Below are 10820 nucleotides of genomic sequence, written 5' to 3' on the forward strand. Positions count from 1 at the left end.
CCTTTAAATATCTTCCCCTCTTCCTTTATTGAATAGGCTTATAATATTGTTTACTAACTACATACAAAACATTCTGCTACTGAGAATTAATACATGTTTTTTAAATGCTTTGAAACCTGTCTCGGGCATTGCTGTCTTTATAAGCATCTATAATGTTTTTGTAACTGTACAAAATACTTCTCTTTACTTTTGTGGCAAAGTGTAGAAGCTTCTTAATACTTTCTGACACTACCAGAAACTGAAAACCCAGAGCAAATAAAATCAAGTTGGGGGTGGGGAAGAGGTAGAATTACTTAATGCTTTGGGAGAAAGAATATGTATTTTGAAGGAGGAATAATTGAAGCCTGTTTACATTCAGTTGCATCTTTGAATATACTGCACTGAGTCAGTTGTGGCATCAGCAAGTCTCTAGTCAGAGTCCTCCAGAATTAAGGCAAAAAGGACCTAATTCACACTGTCATTGATCTTCACTAGCTGAAGCTGGCAGACATCAACATTTTATTCCAGACTCTGGTTGTTAATTGTCTCCCTGGTTTAGCTCCTCATGGAGATCTTTGGTCAGCCCCGTCTCAGGATTTTTTCTTAATTGGTTAAACCTCCATAAGTTTTGTTTCTTCTGTAGTCTAGCTGGCTGGAAATCTTCCAACAAAAATGCCATTTGATAACTCTTCCATTATTCTAGTGAGCAAGCACAGAGCCACCAGCTTGTAAATCTCAAATCTAGTCTGGAACAGCTCCGTGCTGAGGAGCAAGGAGCCCAGAAAACCAGAGAACGTCAGCCTCCCATCTGCACAGTAATGTAAATTGAAAGTTGCGCTGCTGCGTATATAGGTGGTTTAAGGAACCCTGTCAATATTGTTTTGAAAAGTATGTTTTCATTTCTTGTCTAGAGTTTCAGCTATTCTGCCAGGCATGTTGAGGTTGTTGTTCTCATATGAAACAACATCAGTTTTTCAGCATTTGCCACAGAACAGGACATTTTGAATTCTGGCCAAACCTACTTCTCTTGGGAGGCTTGTCAAACTGAGAGTGATTTTGTTCCTAGTAGATTTAGAAGTTCTGGTTTGGGGGCATCTTTGCCTACAAGTCTTTCTACCTTGTGTATTCCCTGTTGCTATGACCTGACAAAGCCCTGGAATACTATAACAAGCAGAGAGGCAGGCTGGTAGGCAGAGCTTTCTGAAAAGCAAAACTCCTAGGTCTGCAAGGGAAGGAAGTAACTTCTTGGTTAAAACAAATCTTTTATAGTAGTCTAAAGATAGGGTCCAGCCTGCCCACTGGACTTTGGCCCAGGACTTTTGACCAACCAGCCAGGACTGGCCTATGGAATCCAGGACTATTCTGGCCAAACTGGGACGTATAGTCACCCTAGATAAAAAGGAGTTAGTGAACCTTTGCCTCCTGTAGACATGCTGTTGTGGAGTGTGGAGGAAGTTGTTCTAGGGCAAGGGGCATTTGCTTTTTGAGAAATGGAGACCTAAAGAGTAAGTGTTCCTTGTCCCTCTGACTTGCTTTTCTCAGGGTTCTTGATAGTCCAGTGGCTGTATTGATAGGAAATATTGTTGAAAAATGTAACTGGTAGTTTTGCCTCTGACTTGGTATTTAATCCTTTATGGCTCCACCAACTGAATCTGTTCGAGTTTTTCTAGCATATAGAGCAAAAGCTTTAAGTACTCTAACTTGTGATGTGTTACTAGCCATAACTATTATTTTATTGATGAATATGGTTTTAAACAAACTTTTTTCTTTCCCCCCCCGCCCAGTTATAACAATTGAGGTGAAAATAACTGGCAAAAGTAAAGCATAAAAGTAAAAAATGTCTGAAGCCTCCAAGTTATATTCCAAGTTTTCAAATTAGCTGTTCCTTTTCATCTCTCTTGCTCTACAGGTGGGGGTTACATTAATGAAATAATGTCAATCAAAGACATAGGCTGGTAGGTAAATAGTGTGGTTAATACTGTACATTTTGTATCCTTGAAGTCTGCCACTGCTTTCAGATTTCCAGAGCAAACTACTATAGGCAACTTGTAATTTGTTTGTGCCATTGAAATTGTGGTCTTCAACCCTTCCCTCTATGGCTGTCTTCGTCTTGGTTGAGTGAGAAAGGGTGAAACCTTTACTGTTCCAGGTGTGATAAAAGTTTCTATGAAGCTCGGGACCTTCGGCAACACATGAACAAACACCTTGATGTGAAGCCTTTCCAGTGCCAGTTCTGTGGGAAATGTTACAGTTGGAAGAAAGACTGGTATTCACATGTGAAGTCCCATTCTGTCACAGATCCTTACAGGTGAGTGAAGGAGCATTATAAACTATGGCAATAAAGATTCAAAGCTCTAAATGAACCAGTGAAGATTAGGGCTGTGCGAAGCTTTGGTAGCTGATTTGATTAGGAGGAGATTCGGCCTAATTCGGGGACCAAATCTCTGAATCTGATTTGAATCAGGAGACCAAGTAAAAGTTCCAAATTGATTTGGAAAAGATTCAGCCGATTCAGGGATCTGGCCATAGACCAGACAGGCCCGCTCAGCCCCAGCTGCCTCCAGATGGTAAGTCTGTTGGGGGAGGGAGGGATTGGGGCTTGGGCTGGGACAAGCTGGGGGGGCAGGGTGTGGGCATGGCTCGCTCCAGGCAGAAAGGGGCAAGTGGTAGCAGGGCATAGCCCCCTGCTTCCGGTGCTGCCATCCTGTGCCTCCTGCACTGTCTGGCAAGTGGCGGCAGAGCAGAGCAGAGCCCCCGCTCCCAATGCTGATGTGGATGCAGCAGCTCTGGGAGCGAGAGGTATGCCATGCGCCTGCTGCCTCCACCTCCCCCCTGGCAAGTGGCAGCAGGGATTGCCCCTCTTGGCCTAGCACCCACACGGCAGCTGCCCCATGGCATGGGTGCAGCATGGCTCAGGAGAGTGCTGCACGTTGTTTGGGAGCTGGGGTGGCTCCACTTGTCAGCCGGAGCCAGGCACCACTTGCCCCAGTGGCCCAGGTCCCAGCCAGCGCCTGGCGTCCTGCTAAGCCGTGCTGCACCCACGCCATGGGGCAGCTGCTGCACAGGTGCCAGGTGTGGGGGGCGAGACCCGCTGCCCCCCACTGCCCTGTGGTGTGTGAGGGTGGGCTCTGCTACGAGTGCCCAGAGGCCCCGTTCGCCACTGCCAGAGCTGGTGAGTACAGGGCCTTTTTGGCTTTGTTTTTAAATTGTCAGGATGCTGGGGCCAGGTGAGGGTGGGAGGGAGATTGGGGACCGGGGGCTGTGTGGGGGAGCTCTGCCACATGGTCCCAGAGGCCCCACAGTCGCTGTTATTGCCGGTGAGTGCGGGTGTTTGTTTGTTTTTTATTCCTGGACTGGGGCCGGATGGGAGGGCCATCAGGGATGGGGCGGGGGGGAGGAGCCGTCCGGCTGTGCCTACCTCTCCCCGGCTGATCTGAATCGCCGAATCTCTCTGAATCGGCGCCAAATCTCTTGAAGGTTCAGCCGAATCGATTTGGGACGGTGATCCAAATCTCTGAATTGAATGGCTGTCCTCTGAATTGGCTGGATCCGAATCAAATATTGACCTATTCGCGCAGGCCTAATGAAGACTGCCACCTTAGTGACTGACTTCATAGAGCTGATTTAGAAAATCAGCTATATAGATTAGACTTGATCTTAGATGTTGGATTGATATCTTGAGAGAATTCACAGATCAGGGATTTATTTGGTGTTGGCTAAAGAACACCAAACCACATGAAAGAAGAGGATGACCAGCAACTTAAACACCTCTCTGCATATAGAAAGAAAGCTGCATTATCTCAGGTTAGTTGAAACTGAGAGAAGTACTAGAAATCTCATGCCATCTGTTTGAGTTGATATGAGTTTGGTTGATAGGGCTGATGCAAAGCTTCTTGAAGGAATTTGATTTGGTACTGTATTTTAGTTTCTTTAGTCTTGCATAGGATCAATGTAGCATGTATTGGATGGGTTAATGAGCTAAATAATAGAGCTCAGTGTAATCATTACCATAATGATCAGACGTGCCCCTAGTATAGCCCACTGTGAATTAATTTGTTGCCCTTTGCTATTTATATCTCTAGCAAACATCTGGAAGAAAATGTAAAATTGGTACTGATGCATAGTATAAATCATGGGTGTCAAACTCATTTAGCCCTGTGGGATTGGACCTGCAGACCAACACCACATTTCAGTGCATGTCCTAGAGCAGCTGGAATGAGCACTGAGAGGCCCAGTTCTGCTCTGGCTACTCTAGATCTGTGTTACACGGTCCTGGAGTCACAGCCATGGGCAGCATGGCCTTGGAGCGGCATACAGCTGCTCCAGGGCTGTGCTGCATGTGGCAGCTGCTCTGCTGCTCCAGGACATGAATTAGAAGGTGCTGTGTGCAGCGTGCAGGGTTATCTGCATGCCCCACCTTCTGCCTTGAGTTGCTCTGAGACCCATGGGCAGCACCTGGGGCTGAATGATACAGCTCTGGGGGCCAGATCTTTGACACCACTTATATAAATGAAACAAAGATTAGGAATTAGTAAATTAGGAAAAAGACAGATCACTGGAAAGAATGATCTGAATCACTTGGTGTTTACTTTCTTTGAGTATCTTCAGGGATGGTTGAAAAGTAGTTGTTGTATCCCTTTGGAATACTTTTCAGGAAACAAAATGAGATATGTTGCTGTTACTGAACATTAGTAGCATGCAGTCCAGTTAAGATTTTCAGTCTGCCCAGAGAGCCTTTTATGTTCGAGGCTAGTTAATACTACATGTGCTTGGTTATAGACCACTGGTTACATTTCTTGATTGAATACTTACACTATTTTCCTTTGTGGAAGGTACAAAAGCCAGTACTTCAAATCCAGAGATATGCCATAGGACCTATGGTCTGTGGGCCGGATCTAGCCTGTGCAGGAATTGGAGCTAGCCTGCAAAGATATTAGATTTGGCCTGCATAGATTTAATCCAATCTGTGTTTTATTAAGGACATGCCAATTCTTCAGATATTTGATCTGGTCCTCCCTTTGCTAATGACGCACCCCTTCCAGCTAGCAGCTACAGCCCATGTGGAGGGCTGTGCTTCCCCATTGCAGCCTCTGCTTTCTGTTGCTGGAGTAGTTGGAGGGGGATGTGGCCTGTGGCACTTGGTCCAATTGCAATCTGTGGCCAGCATTTTGCAAAAGGTTACTGACTGCTGCTCTAGAGTGCAATGTTAGGAGGATTCTCTAGTCTGTTTCCTAAAATGTATGAAGATAAAGTGGTATTATGATGCAAAGTTAAGGTGGCCTTGGGCATCTGAATCCTGTCCTTGCTTTCACTATCCTTCACCAAAATAGAAAGAACATGTGTACAGGATGCATCCTGTTACTCATTGTAGCTCATAAAATCAATTTTGGAAGTAAAATTGGGGGGGGGGTGATGTTGCTTTAATAATGTATGGCTGGCTTCCAGTCTCTGGAAAGGCAAGTGAAAGTTTGTTTTTCTGGATAAGAAAGCATGTGGTCTTGCAATCATTCTGAAATACTCCTCTCATGTCAGAGAGTTAGACCTTAACACTTTCAGTTAGAACTTTGGCATTCCCTTTAAACTGTCCCGTTTGGCTTAAAAGTTATCTAGTCACCTAGTTTCAAGTAGGTTTTCTATACTTAACAATATATTTCAGGTGTAACATATGCGGCAAAGAATTCTATGAGAAAGCTTTGTACAGAAGGCATGTAAAGAAGGCCACTCACGGGAAGAAAGGGAGAGCAAAACAAAATCTGGAACGAGTATGTGAACACTGTGGAAGAAAATTTACCCAGCTTCGAGAGTTCAGGAGACACATGAACAATCATGAAGGTATAAGTGATTTTGTCTTCTCTGTAAAAATACTATTTCTTTACAAAAAGACAGAAGCTTCAGAACCTTATTACTCCCTCAAGGAGGTCCATTCAAGGAGTAATTATAGATCTTCCTGTCAAGGGGAGGTAGCTCTACACTTACCCTTGTTAATGTGCTTCTGGTAACTTCCAAAGGGATCTCCTAAGTCTTCACAGCACCAGACACATGCAAGGATTGGTCTCTATTTGTAGTAAAACTATATTTCCATGAGGCTTTCTGTGGGATTTGGCTAAAGGTTTATAATTGGCAAGTAATTTATTGTGGCAAAACATTAAACATGCACAATTTTTCAGAGTGGGGCACAGTTACAATATTGGTTTCAAATATTTAGAAAACTTCTAAAATGTTGTGAAAGTCTGTGTTCCTTCTGGACTTAAATTTGTTACCACGCTATTTTAAAATGGGGACTAAAAATAGGGGACTGGAATTGTGTCTAAGGAAACTGTCTCAAAATGAAAAATCACTGACGCTACATCAGGAAACACTTTTTTTTGAAAGCAGATATTTTGTCTGGACAGTTTGTGGCACTGGTTTTGGAGAGTTTTCAGGAGAAAACTAAAAGCGTTTGTTTTTTTTTCCTGCAGTAGGCCTCTCAGCTTTCCTTTCCCACCTCTCTTCTGTGGTTGTACACTAGATGAAGTGTGATATCATTCTAGGCAAAACAGAGTGGCTCTTGACTCTTATTGGGTTCAGTAACACTCAGAATAGGATTTTCAAAAGCACTCAGTCTTGACTTTGAAAGCAGAGTTGAGCTAAGCTGAGCGCTTACAAACATGTTTTAGGAGACTGTTCTCTTGCAGACTTCTCAGTCCAAAATTAACATGTAGTAAATGAGTTTGCCTCCTCCCACCCCCCATAGAACTGGACAACAGGTCCTTAAAAGTTATAAGGAAGAGGCAGGTTCTGTCCTCTTTTTTGCATTGACTCTTCTATAGCCTCTTGAAATGCAAATAGTTTCCTAGTTACCTTTTTATAACGTTGTTCTTCCTGGGGGCAATTTCTTGTGACTTATGCAGGCTTACAAAATCTGGTGAGGTTTTCCTGCTCTCGTTTTGTAAACAGGTGTGAAGCCTTTTGAATGCCTGACTTGTGGAGTAGCTTGGGCTGATGCACGTTCCTTGAAGCGCCATGTCAGGACACATACCGGAGAGCGACCCTACATCTGCCCTGTGTGTAGTGAAGCTTACATAGATGCTCGGACGCTCCGAAAGCATATGACCAAGTTCCACAGAGATTATGTACCTTGTAAAATAATGCTGGAAAAGGACACCCTTCAGTTTCATAACCAAGGGACACAGGTGGAACATGCCATCAGTATATTAGCAGCAGACATGCAAGAACAAGAAACTGAGATTAATGTGGGTGGTGAGGAGATTGAGACCGTGGTAGTGACAGGAGAAACACTTGAAGCAATTGAAGCTGTTGCGGCGACTGAGGAATGTACATCAGTGTCCACCCTTTCTGACCAAAGTATCATGCAGGTAGTAAATTATGTATTGGCACAACAGCAAGGACAAAAAATGGCTGAGGTCACACAAGCCATTGAAACTGTAGAAGTAGAAGTGGCCCATGTTACAGAGACAGAGTGAACGCAGTTTGTAATGGAAAACAAGAAGTGCATGTGGCATTATGACATGTAATGAGCTAAATATTAATTGAATATTTGAGGCTTATAATAAGAGAGTAACTTTCAGACACTGAATTGCTATGTTGAATATCTTGGTTGCGAAATGGTATTGATCCAAGTATCACAAAAAGAAGAAAAAACACCCTCCCAGAACAAAGCAAAACAAAAAAACCCCCAAACCCCAGATATTTCAGTGTGTGGACCAAGGGTTTGAAGACTAAGATTTCTGCACTGGTCATAGTCAATGAGTACAAAAAAGGTCTAAAAATAAAATGTTTCCTGTGTAATGGCAGTTAGTAACATGTAATTTTTTAATTAACTTTTACAATGAAATTGTGCTAAAAAATTAGTACTGTACAACTCTTTCGCTAGCTTTTTGCCTTTGTTTTAATGCATTTCATCAGGGTCAATGAATGGTTTTTCAGTGGCAGGTTCTGTCCTCTCTTTTTACTCCCCAGATCAGGGGATGTTAGACTGCACCATGAAGTGTGCACTACTCCCTGGGAAGGGCTGAAGTGTTGTGTTTGGGTTCGTTTGCCTTGGGGAGACCTGATAATTGTGTATAAATCTATAAAGTGTATCCAGGAATTTTGCAAAATTAGCCTAAATTATTGAAGTTGGTGTGTAACAGGTTGTACACCTAAAGATTCTGCAAACAATAGTTTGTGAGAGTTCAAGCCAGGCAGTGATAATGAGCTCCTTAGTTCCAGTGAAGAGCAGTTAATTGCATGAGTACAGTAGGATATAACTGCTCTTCACTTATTATAAGGGAATTATTCTATTACTTAATTGTGTTAACAAAGTGCTCCTCTGTTTTGTTTGTTGTGCCCGAGGCAGGCAAACTATGGTGGATGTAGATAAAGTCTAAACTTTGTATTCAGTTTAACAGAAATTTCCACAGAGAAAACAGTTAAATGTAATTGGTATTTTTTTTGGCAATGGTGTAAAAAATATGCTGAAGAAATTTAAACTACTTCTGATCTGGTTTTCACCCAGTTGTGGCTAATTGATCTCATTGGACACTTGGGACTTCTGGCATGAGAGAAGGGCCAGGTTAGAACTGAGTTGAATAAGTTTTGTGATATATCACACACATCAGATTTGTTACAGTCTGGCTGAAAATCTCCAAAGGACTTATTGCAGTGCAGTTAAATGAAAACTCTGTCAGGGCAGGTTCCTAACCATTACACGTTGCATCACCTTTCTGTATCAAGGATATATTAAACTGAAGGGAAGGTGTTTTAATGTTATAGAAATTCTATGCAATATTTTTGCTGGTATCTCTTCATGAACTGAATCCTTATAGCTTTGTCGGAAGCACAAGCTTCTTTTGTCTAGCATTTGCATCTATTTTTCATGCTTGCTAAAATTACTGTCATGGTCAGTAATGCTTGCCTGTCTGTTTCATTTGTATTAAGCAGTGTTATGTGCTCGGTATGTCTGAAGCTTACTTTTTAGTAAAGCATTGCTATAAGGAGAAGGCAACAGAACTATAAAGCATTTGAGTGAAATGTGTGGTTTATCACTGAGCGCTAAGGTACAGCCGGAGAAAAAAAGTGAATTTGGCATATGCTTGAAGAGGGCTGACTTTGTCTTGCCTTTTGAATTAGCTCTATACATTCATTTCAGCCTGAGCGGTGTTACAATATACTCTGTCTGCAAAATGCAAATTGATAGCATTTAGGTCGGGGACTAAAGCAGACTTAAGAGTCTAGGGACAGTTTGTTCAAAGATGTAGTATTAGAAGCATCTATAAAAGATTGCTCCAAAAGAAGCCAAAACCACTAGCCCCTGCTAGATAGTCTCACAAGGTTGATTATATAGCAACTTTCTGGATCAACCCACAAGACTGGTTTTCTCTCTCTGTCAAACAAAATGTGGAGCAAAATCCTTGTCAAAGTGGCTGGCTCATTTGAATTAGTGTTTCTGTAAATACTCTACTTCACTTAACCAGTTGAACATCTCAGTTTACTAAGCTGTAAAGACCATTGCTCTAGATTTCATAGGCATGTAAACTGCTGTTAGAAATGTTTCTCTCTCAAAAGCAATAACTAATTTTAATCTGAATTCCTGCCTTGGTTCAAAATTGAGCTGTAGGTCACTGTATTCCAAAGGTCAGAATGTCTTCTAACAGAGCAAAAAACATAGTCTACTACTTGCATACGTCTTGCAGCCTCCTTTAGAATTGTGGCTATCTCTAAATATGGAGTAAAACCAGAATAAAATGTATACTTGAAAAAATACTGCTAGCTGTAGTTACTGAAGATTTGTGTGCACAGAAACATTATGGACATGCACTGGGGAGCTATTTGTCCATTTTGTTATCAACTGAAAACAGGTAAGCATAATACTTCTTATAGCCATTATAATGTGAAAAAGATTTTACTAGCTTGTTAGGTAAACTTTAAAACTTGTTCAATATTTGTAACTTGCATACAATTATGTATTGACAATGTGGTGAGGAAGCATTCAGGAAAACCCCTTGTAAATATTGCTAGATTTGCAGTTGTATATTTAGTGTGTTCTCTTACAAAACAATACTGTTAGTACCTTAATTCTTGGGTGCATTTATTTATTTATCTGCCCAACCTACGGGCAAGGAGGAAAAAGAGTTGTTAATTTCAGTTTAAAACGTTAATATCTACTCTAAACATGAAACTGGATGAATTGGTTTTATTAACCTGCCAATCAAATAATAACATTACAAAAAAGTTGTCCCACAAACAAAATCAAGCCAGGAATATCAGTGATAATTATGCCCTTTTCACAACACATGTTATTGTGCCTTACTTTTTTCAGGATGGCATGAGGTAAGAAGGGAATGTTATTCTTAGCTTTGCTCTTCCTGGATTTGTGAGGTTGCCTTAACTTTTTTTCAAAATACAGTTCTTAAGAGTGCAAAAGGCTCAGCAGAGTTTGTGATGTCAGACTGTACACGTGCAGCTGAGATTGTAGAAGGTAAATTTCTTTTTTAATGGGGCTCATGAGAAACAGTCCATTTATAATGTATTCCTACAAAGCTCCTGTGAATATAATGGATTTGAACATTCCGCTGTTCTGTTTGGTGTTAGATGTATAAAGTTACGGTTATTTCTGTCATTAAATAAACAGCTTTGCCATGAATTTTTTTCTTTTAAGCAACTTCCCCCCCCCCCCCCCCCCCCCCCCCCCCCGAGCACATTTCAGAATTGATTCTATCCCACCTCAATGCAAGGACCTTACGCAGGTAATTGGATATGAATAATGTGAATCACAGCAAATCGCTATAGATATTCAATAGTCTGATGAGATCCTGGTGCCACTGATGAGCCCTCAAAATGAAGAATAGTGAGGCTGCTGC

At 41.8% G+C, this 10820-nt stretch overlaps 1 protein-coding gene across 1 annotated transcript in view; it reads left to right on the plus strand.

Moving 5' to 3' along the window:
- ZBTB11 (zinc finger and BTB domain containing 11) overlaps window positions 1–10603 on the plus strand; it is a 32427-nt gene extending 21824 nt beyond the window's left edge. The window contains exons 9-11 of the mRNA XM_006271772.4: window positions 2129–2287; window positions 5636–5811; window positions 6916–10603. Coding sequence (XP_006271834.1) covers window positions 2129–2287; window positions 5636–5811; window positions 6916–7442 — 862 coding nt within the window. The 3' untranslated portion in view covers window positions 7443–10603. The remainder of the gene's footprint in view (window positions 1–2128; window positions 2288–5635; window positions 5812–6915) is intronic.
- The last annotated feature ends 217 nt before the right edge of the window (window positions 10604–10820 follow it).

The sequence above is a fragment of the Alligator mississippiensis genome, chromosome 1 (genome assembly GCF_030867095.1).
Source record: "Alligator mississippiensis isolate rAllMis1 chromosome 1, rAllMis1, whole genome shotgun sequence".
Lineage (NCBI taxonomy): Eukaryota > Metazoa > Chordata > Crocodylia > Alligatoridae > Alligator > Alligator mississippiensis.